The 13075-nt window shown below is 35.4% G+C and overlaps 1 protein-coding gene across 1 annotated transcript in view; it reads left to right on the top strand.

Annotated features, from left to right (window-relative positions):
* TRDN (triadin) overlaps positions 1-13075 on the top strand; it is a 169205-nt gene that overhangs the window by 58721 nt on the left and 97409 nt on the right. The window contains exons 6-7 of the mRNA XM_038132155.1: positions 5780-5830; positions 12174-12233. Of these exons, the coding sequence (XP_037988083.1) occupies positions 5780-5830; positions 12174-12233 (111 nt within the window). The remainder of the gene's footprint in view (positions 1-5779; positions 5831-12173; positions 12234-13075) is intronic.

Below are 13075 nucleotides of genomic sequence, written 5' to 3'. Positions count from 1 at the left end.
TGTTAAAATGTATAGGATTGAAAACTTTTAATATCTTCCACTTTCAGTTCTTTCAAAAGGCCAGTCATTAAAATTCCCCCATAAAAATCTGCATATGGTCTCCATGAAGAATGCCAGTCATGCTAACAGGACAATTAGTCAAAATAATTGCAAGTACCTCCCTCCCTGTAAAAACTTTTCTGATAAGATATTGCTTTTCTGTTTCAAATGGAAACCTTATCAGAGTAAAAAGAAAACTCAAAATAATAATAATAAAAAATGGGAAGGGAAGGGAAGGGAAGGGAAGGGAAGGGAAGGGAAGGGAAGGGAAGGGAAGGGAAGGGAAGGGAAGGGAAGGGAAGGGAAGGGAAGGGAAGGGAAGGGAAGGGAAGGGAAGGACCATGTCAAGTTTCATTTGTCTTGTTAAACAGAGGATTCCCTTCCCTTCCAAAAAAGAAAGAAGAAACCTTTATTCTCTCTCTAACTTGTAATTTCCAAAGAGGTGGATAAAAAATTCTTAAATTGTATTTAACAGACACTGTGGTCTGGTTCCTCATGTCGTGGCTGAGCATACAAACTGTTCAGCATTTTCATTGATAAGAGCAATTTGTCCCCTGTTGCATTTTCAAGAAAGCTCTTACAATACATGGCTTCAGGAAAACTTATGATGTACCCCAGCCTGAAGTTGCAATGAATCCCCAGAACGGGGCAAGATCTAAGAAAACTCTGGGGATAAAACTGTGCTACTGGCAGACTGGTAGAGAAGTCACCTGGATAAGCCATATATGTCACTCAGACTTTCCAACACTGAATGCTGGTGTTTAAGGCCTTCTGCGACTGTCTTTGGTTCCTGGATATGGACACAGTAAAAAAAATACACCAATTTATATCCCCAATCAAGTATTTTCTTCCTATTGCAAGGTGATTTTTGGTTTTGATGTGGGTGGTTTTGCCTGTAGAGCACAGCTACTTGATGTATTAGCAGTCAGATAGAAGTTGCTCTCATGCACAGCTTCCTTTCTTCTCCTCCTAGCCCCGTAAGGATAACTGTCACCCTCACCAGCTGGTACTATCTAGATTAAAAATAGACATCAGCTGCACAATTGCAAATTTCTCCTGAGGATACCAACAGCAAGAGGGTAGACTACAATTTTTCACACAGACAACATCTAAAACCACATTAGAAATGACATCTCTCCCGTCTTCTAAAGCTCCCAACACCACTCACTCTTGCTTTGCCCTCAGTATCTGTTTCCACCAACTCTTTGGGATAATCAGCTGCCTGCTACCAATTATCCCTGATAAACTAGCAAGGATATAGTCCCACTAAATTGCTGGAAATAGCTGTAAGGATTTTAACTGCTCAAAAGCAAATTATTAACCTCTGGCTCACCAGACTCTGAGTTGGACTAATTTTCTTTTTTACATTTGGATATTTGTAAGAGACAGAATGTCAAAGCACTGAAGGTGTAAATCATGGTGTTTCCAGTAACAGCTGATGAAAAAGATGACCAGCTGGTAAAATTTGTTAGGGAAAAAAATCTATTATCATTCCATAGAAAATTCCACCTGCTTAATTATACCTTTAAAACACTAGATATATTAGAACTACATTCTTTCTTCATTGCAGTATTTAAGTAGAAACAGGTTGGCTTTAAGCATGGAGTGTAATGTTGAATGTCAGGTTCAGAGGTAAATCCCCAGTTCCTTTGCTGACTTTCTGAGTTACCTTGGGTAAAGCATTCTGTTTCAAATGGGGACTCTTTTTTTTCCTCACTTCGTCTTTTACATCATGGACATTTTTAATATGGTTTTGGGGATTTTTTAAAGATATATTTCATCTGTAAGATGGAAACTCAGCAGAGAATGAGGTGTAGGTACTATTTCAACAATACCAGAATGCTACTCACCATTTTATCCTCTAATGAAGCAACATGCAAGGCTGTGCTTTCCCAGTAAGAGAAGAAACGCATCCCTCTAAGTTTGAACTACTGTGTTACAGAGATGAGCTATTTATATCATGTCATAGCTCCATGTGGTACCTAAAGTAATTCATGTAGGCTAAGGCTCATAGATGCTATTCTAACAGAATAAAATTAAAATAGTTGCGAATAATGCTATCCATTTTACTATGTTATGAAAAAGGACATAACGAAAAATCAAAATCAGAAACACAAAGGCAGACAAAGAAGGGAACCAGGAAAATCTCCCCGTGCCCTAGCATTAGGAGTTGTGCTCTTCATTCACACTGATGTAAACCTGCACAGAGCTGACCCTTTAGCTCACTCAGATTCGAGGGACTGAAATGATTTTCTCCCATCCTGATCTTCCTGGAGCCGTAGTGCACAGCCAGTGCTGTGCTCTCGTTAGACACTGTCAGCTGCTGTTAATGAAAATTAGCTGGGTGAGGGGTGAGGAAGCTGCTGCCCAGACTCTCTTGCTCAGCAGGGATTTCCAGTAAAGCTTCGTGCAATACTGATCCTCAGCTGACTGGCAAGGTCTGTTGTGGGTCAACAGGACATAGATAAATCAGCCTGACAGCAATATAGTTGAGTGTGTCTCCTTTCAGCATCCTGAAATGGTCAGTGAGAAGATTCCTAGCTTTCCTTCTTGAACTTAATGTTCTGTATATCTGCACAAGACCTGAGGTCTAGAGAAATTAGGATCAAGCAGTATCAATATTTAAGGAAATACCTATCCATTCAAAACCCAAGCAACACAAGGGGAAAGATAATTTTTCATGTCTGCCTAATAATTTAAGAAAACAAACAATGAAATACAGCATTTAAAATACATACTCCCTTACAATAATTTAATAAACTGTGCTGTCATCTCAAAGAATCCGAATGGTTGCTGTGGTGACAAAGATCATCCTTGCTGCTGCTTGATTTTGTCATTTTTCTAAACATGAATCTGTAATATTTAGGATTTATTAACAATGTGTCACACTGATAGAGATGAATTACATGCTTTAAACTGGCCATGTAAGTCTTCTATGATATTACAACCACTTTGTCAACTCAGCAATAAGATGTGATGTGATTACTACAAAATTAAAGCTATTTGTCATAAAAGATGAAGCAGAGAGTATCAGAACTCTCATAAAACAACAAAAAATCTCCAATAATCTAATATGTTTCCTGATTTTAAATAATTTGAAGTTAACAAATCGTTGTTATTTTCTGTTTTGTAAATTGATTCAGTTTAGCTTATATTAAGACTAGATTTTTTTCTACTGGGAAAATTTGGGATTTAATGTGTCAGAATTGATGTGATCCACGCTGCAGTTTTTTATGATGGTTTAGACTGTAACGGGAAGTTTGTGAAGAGATCTTAATGATGGGACACTTGGCAGTGTGCAAAAGCATATATGCACACACTTGTGTGTTAAGAAGATGTACTTCACTTCTAGGAATTTGTCTATGTTTTCTTTGTGATGTGTGGTATCCTAATTGTAGCAGAAAAATTAGATGAGAGTATCAGTGTGGCTGTCAAAAAAGGTATATTTTAGTGCAATTTACTGGAATATTTGTTTGAAGCAAGTTTTACTACTGATAAAGTGTGAGCCTGATTTAAATAATCAGCTGTAGATCCATTGCTCCATACATATTTTCCAGTAAAAGTAGCAGTAATTTCCCTAAATCAATAATTTTAAAACTTTTTTTTTTAATAACAAGAATTTATTCTTATTTTATACTTATTTTTTCAAGAAAAATAGGCCTGTTTTCTGTAATGAGACACATAATATATGGTAGAAATGCAGCAGAGCTGAGGCCTTTTAAAGCAAGCAAGGAATATGTGTCTGTGTGACTCTGCCTGAAGAATATGATTTATTCCTATTCATCTCAGTATGTAGGGTGACCTCTTGAACAGGGTGAGATATGTCTCCACGGAATGTTGCAATGCAGAGGAAGTGACTCAGCTTTCTTTAAGTCCCCTGAGTCAGTGTTTGAGGCAGTGGCATGGAAAACTGCTCAGATGTGCCCAGAATCAGGGGCAATCTTCCATCTGTTACTGTCTTGCACCATTCCTACCACTTATGCTACCTAAACTCGACCAGGTAACCATTTAAGCAAAACAAGTGGGAAAAGTTTGAAAATCCAGCAACAGGATTCTCTGAGTTGATAGAAATAAAATATCCTCACATATTTGAAAGAAAAATAATCCAGGCTCAGCTGAAACACAGTAAATCAGTAGAGTATATTTCTTCCTATTCTCACCCTTTGAGGTCTATAGAACTATAAATGAACTGCCACCCGGGCTGAAAAGAGCAAGATGAGAACTGAATAAAAACTTTTAGCCCAATGACATCATATAATTAACTTAGTTTTGTTTCCATACATTAGTGGTTAACAGTGATGTGTTTCATCCTTTGTTACTCTTTATCTCAGTGAAACAATATTCTCTCTATCTGAAGACAACATAGCCTGATGCCATAGAATAGCTGTGTTTTTGCAAACCACACACAATAATTATTTCAGATACCAAATACTATACAATAAAAACATTCTGCATTATTTTCAAAGATTTATGTAAATATCTAGGGAAGGAAAATTCTGTTTCCTAATGGATATTTTGGCAATGTGTATCCTGAGAAAATTCCTAAGGTTGTAAGTGAAATATTTCAGTTGTCTTCAATAGGCATTAGAGTAGCTTCTTAGACTTGAGATGCAATCTGCATAGCACTTCCTCTGTTGGATTAATTTTAGGGTCAGTGTTCTTGTTATTTAGACTCTGCAGACCACAGGTAACACTGAAACACAAGGTATCTCCCCCAGAGTCTAGTGAGATTTGCATTTGCTTTTGTCACAAACAAATTTCATACAGTATTTTAGAGTGGTTTCCTTCTGCAGGAAATATGTGCACAATATGATAACCCAGGCTCTCTGTGTGGTCCTGATGGCTTTATTGCACAGCTAAAATAAATGCTCTTTAAGTTTCTACAACTGAGTGCAAAGAGGGCTACACATATTTGATTTAATTCTGGTTTGCTTTTTCAAAAATTCAAAATTTTACCCTTTTTTATATTATCCTGGTTTTGACACAGTAAGGACAGTAGAAAAGAGATTTATATGGAGGTATATAAAAGCAGCAATTTAATATCAATATTACAGCTGAAAAATTTCATTCAAAAGGAAAGGCATAACAAGGGCAAATAAATACCGTGCCCCTTCCTCCTCTAAGAAGACAGTTCTCAGATTTCGGTGTACAGCATGATCAAAATGAGTCATTCTCCAAGACAACAATTCCTAGCCTGGGAACTTTTTATCTTTGCAGTTTGTATAGAGCATTGAGTCTACCTTTTATTGTGTGTTGGAGATACCAATTCAGTATGTCAGCTTTAAAAATTTTAGAAAATGTAGTGAAAAGAACATTTTTTACTTCCAAAGGTAATTTCGAAAACACAAAATATTAATCTTTGTAAGCAACTCAAGATAAATAAATAAATGTTTAGCAAATAATGTTTTTTCTGAATCATGACCAACACATGTTATTGTATAGCTGTTACAGATCAGCAAAACCTATTCTTGCCTTTAAAAGTAGTTGTGTGGCTCAATTAAAACAGAATAATTATTAAGGACAGTTAATATTGTGATTTTTATCCATATATATAGCCTATGTATATATATAAAATTGAATTACATTGTATGTAACTCTGACTATGCAGGTCATGAAGCCATGATGCAGCCATAATATTTTAAACACTTTTAAATTCTTTTTAATATGAGAATGCATCTGCTATTTTCGTGTGTGAAAATTATTTGAATATTGACAAATCTGCGTTGCATTTTTTTTTCAGAAATTCAAAAACAGAAAACAGAGAGACCTGAAAAACGAACGCCAGCGAAGGGTAACTTGTTTTTTTTGTCTGTTTGCCCACATATATTTGTGTAACATACAGTGTCTTTGTTAACTGAATAATTTTTTTTTGTTAACTTGGTTAACTACTGCTGTTGTATCACAGAAACATTCAAAGACCAGTTGGCACAGACTGCAAATGATCAAAAATTCATGTATACCTTTGCATTAAAAAAAAAAAGTAATTTTATGCTTGTGTAGCTAGATTGAAAATGCACATTCATAATAAGATTTTCCTGCCCAAACTTTTCCAGAAATCTTTTTTCTAGTAAAAGTGCAAGAAAGTTGAGTGTTGATGAACTTCCTCTGGTGCAAAAGGCATGAAGTGTGTTGGGCAAGGGAAAAAGTAAATTTATAGGCCAGTGGGTGCCATCCAAGTTAGAAAGTCATAGCTAAGAGTGAGCCAGGTGTGTATCAGAGATAAGAAAACTTCCACTTTAAGAACCTGCTCTTTTTCAGACTGTTTAATCTCCTATAACTGGCACATTTCAAAAATGCACAGAAGAACTGGTTTGGACTGGTTTTCAGAGGTCATATAAACAATGGTGTTTTCTGGGATATCTGAAGGGCTTTTTTGCATAACAGAGCTCCTCCATAATGGCTAAGCCACATAAAACTTCATGAGCATCCGTCTAACACACCTCTGCTCCACTTGATAGTGGCAGGATGAAGCAAGAAGGAGGCTTATTAAAAATATTGTGTATACATATACACTCTCCCTCATGCAAATATATTCATTTCTATATGTATTCTTAGTGTGGCTTTATAGTATTTTACACCTCTGTAAAATGTTTTTATAGTATTTTTCAGCTCCAGTTCTGTGCTAATAAGGCTCATCTGGACTGCCTAGAACTGTTTCCCAACTACTTAATAAGCCATGTTTTTTCAAAATGAATTTTTTAGAATACCAGAGGGCAAGCCAGGCAATAATGAACTCAGATCCATTAGCAAGGATCCTAGTTAAGGTCTTTTCAAGTAAAGTAATCTAAAAACACAAATGATGTTGCAATCTTGACCAAAACAGCCTCATGTGTACCATTTCATCTATACAAAAATGCATTTCTTTACACAAAACAATATTAACATTGCAGAAATTATTAGGAAGAAACTATAAGATGCCAGAAAAAAAAAAAAGTGTTCAGATGTCATTAGTTAAATCCCATCATTTATGTGCCTGATAACACAGTCTCTAGTTATACAATCAGTTGCTGAAGCACAAAACAATTTTTTTTTATCTGTTTTGTTTTCATGTTTTATCCCAACAATGTGACTTGTACATAGGAGGAACAATGACAAGAAAACTTCTGTCTGGCCTCTGTCTACAGTGTGATAAAGGCATGAATCCTTAGGGAATTTTACTGTTACCTTCTAAAGTACCTTCAGGAAGCATGCACAAATACAGTCTTTTATTGTTTTTCACAGAAAAAAATCCAGAAGTAAAATTAATAATTTTAATAGCAGGAAATGGCAAAACTATTTCTGTCTTCTGCCCAACACATGAGAACACTAGAGTTTTAAAAGTAATTTAATTGTATTTTTTTGAATAGTCAAATCCTCTGAGTACAAGTCCCACAATTTACAAGGGAGTTCAATCTATAAGCCTCATTTTTGAAAGATTGAAGTGAAATATGAGGAACAGTTATAATGAATAAAAATCCCAGATGGAAGTGACTGAAATGAAAAGATTCAAGCAGTTTTGAGAGTCTGGCAAACTGGTGCCCTAAAATTTGTTTTTAATTAAGTATTTTGATAAACTACCAGCAATAATGTCTATTTCAGTTATTGTTAGAAATTTAATCCTGGAAAGAAGAAATACTCTGAGAAGTAATTTCACAAAACCATTGGTCATGCTTAAGAGCCCTGAAATCAAATTATTTCATGATAACGTGTACACATAAGCACAAGTTCACTACAAATTAGTGTCTTTCCAATTTGGTATTTGAGGTATTAGTAATTTCATGAATGCAGTGGCACCTGGACTGCATGATCAGGAGCTTGATCAGCCAGCAGAGGCACAAGGGATTGATTATCTTTCTGTACACAGCTCTCCTGAGCATCCAGATATTGTGTTCTAGATAGATTTTGCAGGACTCTGAGTTGTTTCTGGCGTCTGTTTAAGAAATAGGTGATATAATTGGTGTTACTACCAATATGAGTTAATTACACATTATTTTGGCAAAAAGTAAGAACAATAGTAAAAAGTATTGAGATAAAAGTGCCTGAGTATATGTAAGTACAGAAGTTCTGTCTAATGGAAGGTCCAATGACAATTTCTGATTTTTATGGAAAACTGATCTCACCAGTGAAATTAATTGCCCCGCATTTCTGGGAAATAGCCCTAATTAGAACAGGCATTGAGAAGGAATGGGAAAAGATTTATTTACTGTATGGCTTTTCCCAAAAATCACTTCACTAATACATTGCTGCTGGGGTGAGGTATAGAAGAAAACAATGTAATGATGGTCAATTTCCTGTAGCTGGAAGACAAAGTATTTGAGACAGCTAAATACATAAATAGAGCTCTAGACCATACAAATCCTAGTGTTCTAGAAACCCACATAATTTCACCAAGTTAATAAATTAAAAGGCATATTTCATACACAGACAAATCTGTTTTGCCTGATTTCTCAAGGTACAGCTACAACTACACCTGCATTAACTTTAAACTGGAGAGGATGGTACAGATGGAAACGTAGCCATAGTTTCCTTTTATGTATTTTGACCTGTGAGTCTGTGCCCCTCTCCAGACCAATCCCTTTTTTTCAGCATTCCTTCAGGAAGAATTAAGTTGCAGCCATCTAAAGTTGCTTTGCTTCCAAATGAAAGCATCGAGGCAGAGGTTTAATGCTCTCTGACTAATGCACTCTAACTTCATTGTGTTAGTTCATTTATCTTAACTTTCCTGAGAGTGCTGCTCTGTAGACAAGCACTTAGTCTGTTAGCTGGAGCAAGCAATCTCTGCTTCATGCTTACTGCATTCATCACCTGGCTTTGTACTAAGCAGCAGACTTCAGACTTACTCAGCTGGAAACTATTTTTGCTTCTCTTAGGTACAGAAGTAGTGCCTTACTACACCTCTTCTTTTCACACTTTCTGTTCTGGAAGGTGGAATGTCTTCGTTGGAGAACTTTATCCAAGAGAAACTAAATCACGTCCCTCTTAACTATGTCTTCAACTTGATGCAAATAAAATCTGTGGTGATGATTGAAATTAGGAAAACCCTCTCACATATATGCAGAATTCCTATTTTTATTTTTCTGTGAAGTAGATAGCAATATTAAGTTTTGAATATATTGTTAAATTACCTTAAAATTTTCCATAAAAAGCTTCTATTTTAGATTACTTATAAATTCATCACACTCCAGTCACTTAGGATGAGATTTCCCATGTTCATCTTTTTGCCTCAGGCTGAATTTTCATTCAAAGACATGCAAAAAATATTTCAGCAATTTCCAAAATCTAGGTTAGTGAAAATTAGGTTGGAGTGTTATATTTTTTCCAATGTTAACAACACTTCAGTCTGAGCTTATGACTTTTTGGTATTTGCAGGGAAGTCCAAGAAAATTTCTTTTAATTTGTGGAAAAATTTTAGCTTCCACAATTGCCATAAATCTACTTGGCTTTAAGTCTAGTTATTTTTTTCTTACGGATGTCACCAGCATCCTAGTAGCAAAAGCAATAAAAGAGGTGATCTTTTAACTACAAAATGTGTCATAAAGCTAATAAAATGGTTGAATTCAAGTTGAATAAACAGATTTAGTTTCAGTATTTTTCAGCTGAATAGTGTGTAAGTAGCCTTAAAAACATTTTTGTATGTTTGTGCTCTTTTTTCCCCTTTTTTTTTTTTTTTATGGAAAATAAAATCCAATCAACTCTAAATTTTTTTCACAGAAACATGGTAATATGGCCAGACTGGCTAATTCTAAAATTAAATGCTTGCACATAGAATTTTGAGCTTGAGAAAGAGTGTGTATTAAGCCCCTGACAAAAAAAAATATATATCCAAGTGACAAAATATGTAAAAAATCTGTAGATAATGATGTATTTTTTATGACAGAGCTTTTATAACTACATATGAAGTTGAACATGAAAATATTTTGTGGGGAGAGTTAATATGCTAAGAAACATCAGATTTAAATTTGTCAGAACAAAAGCTTCAGTGGATTTTGTTGGTCTTGTGACTGAAGAGTCAAAAATGGCTGGTGATCACAGCTCTGAAACATGAACACTTTAATTTTTGGCAGCACCTTCCCTTCCCAAATAAGGGAAGCCATAGCTCTGACAGTGCCCATAAGAGGGAGTGATAAACATTTCAATCTGAGATTAGCAACCTCTGAGGCTATGGGGATATCAACACACAGGATAAGGCTCTCAAACTAACCAGAGATCACCTTCAGCCTATAATTGGGAAGAGAAAAATAGCTTATGCTTATGCCAGCCTGGTCTCTGCTTATCCTCATTCCAGGCTCCCTGCCCAGATACATCAAGTTACTTTCCTTTCTCAAGAAGGGGCCAACTGAACCCTTTCTTCATGTTTTAAACTGTAGTCCACAAAAATATTGGTATTTACCTGCATTTTTGTTGTTTGCGTCATTTTGAGGATGTGAAACAAATTTAAATTAGATTTTTCTGTCCGCTTTCAGGTCTACTGACAGTAAATTCAGTTAGTGTTGTTCAAGGCTTATTTTATGGGTTTGCTGTGTGGGTGGGAGTTTTGTTTGTTTTGATTTCTTTTTTTTGTTTGTTTTCCTGTTGCTGTGTGGTGTTTTTTCTCAAATCATGAAATAAGGAAGTGTTATGGAAAAACTACAACAAATTTTTCAAATCCCACAATAATCTCTCTCACAAAAGTAAGATGCCCTGTGGATAAAAACAAGCTTTCTGATTATCAATCTGTTCTGCATAGTTCAGCTGTATTTTTTGGCATAGAGATGACAAGAGCTTTTGTCTGAATGTGCAGAAGCTCATGTTTCACTCACACTGACCACCACAGAGCTGTTGTTTGCAAAACTCTGCTGTTGGTCCTGCCAAAACTGACAAAAGTGTTTAAGATAAAGCCAGCATCTGCTAATATAAATGCAAGATGTAAAAGCATGCTACAATTTCTGCAAAAAAAGCTCAGTTTGGAGAATGTTTTTTTCCTTGGTATGCTCCTAAATCTGCTAAAGCATTTGAATGAGTTGCAGTCTGTAATTCATTCAATAAAACATTGCTGGTGTTGCTGTTTTCTTCACAGCCTAATTTTTTAGTGTAAATTTGCTGTCCGCATTTTTTAAAGGCTTTGAAATGTCTCTCTTCAATCTTTTTCAACTGTACGGCTGTTTGTTATCACAATAATTTACTTGTTATGACTGAAAATGAATTTTGGATAATCCAAACACATATAAGGCATAATGAATTTACTGAATGATTTTTCTTAATGACTACAACCTGCTTTTTTATGTTGGCTGAGCCAACAAAAAAGTGCTTGCATTTTTGTGAAATGGCATTCACTGCAAAGCTGGATAAATGAATGGATGCAAAAGCATAATGTGCTTGTTTATAAACACTCACTGTCTTCTAACCAGAATTTGTTTTACTTTTTCCCAGAAACCTGGGTACAGAAAGGAAAATAATATTTCCCTGAAATTATCCCCTGAATAATATTTCCCTGAAATATTCCCTGAAATGTTAGTCTTTTAGTACTATGGGTTTACTAAGAATAAAATCATTATTAAATGAGATTGAACCACTTTGTAACATGTTCTGAGACCGAGGTGGGCAGGAGAGTCTATAAGGACTCGTGTTTGCCTGCCTCTTGCAGGACATGGAGCCAGTTGTGTTCTAAACAGCTGCTCTTCCTGAGGTAACACTCTGATTAAAAGAGATGTTTTCTTGTTAATCCATCCTGAGACGGAAGTGACAGCTAAAAATAAAGAAAAAAAACTAGCATATGCAATATGCTGGCCGGTTTTTTGTTAAGAATAGAAAGTAATGCTGTCAAGGGCTGAAAATAATTTCCTGTCAGAAATCTAAGAGTCAGTGTGGTTATGTAATGGGACCAAAAGAGAAAGGACAGATTAGACTGAGGTTGCTGAATAATCACTTCTTTCAGAAAAATATAGTCTGATATGTGAAGACTTATTCAAGGAAAATATTTCTCTTGGACCTGGAAATAAATGCTGACATTCAGGTCTATACATCATCAAGTACCTGTGACTCAGAGCTAAAATCCATTATTTGGGTTTACGAATGCTTTTCCTTGATCACTTTCATGAGATAATAAGTGTGCTTAATACATCTAGATTAGAGATTTATTGTGAGCTGGGGTTTATTTATTTGTTTATCATTTGTAGCAACACACAGAGACAAACCTGAGAAACAAGAAAAAATTGAGAAGAAGGAACCCCCAAAGGGTATGTATTCAGCTTTTGGTATTCCTTGCCTTAGTCTACTGACTCTAAGACTGTTCTTGTAGATCCCAATAATGTTTAAGGATGAAGGAGGTGTTGTGAAAGCCAGCTGGAAGGAGAATGAGGTTTTTAAAAACAATTTGAATTCATCACTGTACAGAAAAGCTGAAATTACATTCAGATATTAATTAATAAGTCTTTACTGTATTAGTAAGGTATGTAAAAAGTACCTGGAGCACAAATTGGTGTCCATTTTATTCTTCTTTAATAAATACAAGCTTATTATTTGTCCTTAAGAATATTTTGCACCAAAATGTAATTAGTAAATGATAACATACTGGAAATGGTCCATGTAGATATTCTGCTTTGGAAAGATGCTTAAAATAGAGAGAAAAAGAAAAAAAAAAAAAAAAGGAAATTCCCCCAGATTAGTTTCAGAGACTCCAGATTAATTTCAGAGACACTGGAGAGAGGTTTTAGAGAGAATTTAATAATTTCCTGGTGGTGTATGCCAACAACAAATTACCAATCTGTTGTAGGAGTCAGAATCAGGATACTGCTTACTCTTCACCCACAGCTCATGAGTTAGCTCTGGGTTACAATAGCCGCTGTTTAGTTTACCTTTTGTGAGGATATTTTAGCAAAATTAAATTTTGGTGGAGTGCACCTACTTGTCAAAACACTTAATTCTTCTGAGAACATGTCCTTTGCACTAACCTATGGTTAATGAAGTCTTGGGCTGAAAAAAGAAAAATATTCTGGAAAAGCAAACAGGCCAATGATCATAATAAATTACCAAAAAGAGAAAAGGGAAGACCAAATATCCAGCCACAGCAGACTTACTC

This window comes from Motacilla alba, chromosome 3, assembly GCF_015832195.1.
Source record: "Motacilla alba alba isolate MOTALB_02 chromosome 3, Motacilla_alba_V1.0_pri, whole genome shotgun sequence".
Lineage (NCBI taxonomy): Eukaryota > Metazoa > Chordata > Aves > Passeriformes > Motacillidae > Motacilla > Motacilla alba.
Note: the sequence above shows the minus strand (reverse complement) of the source record. Positions and strands in the feature narration are given on the sequence as shown.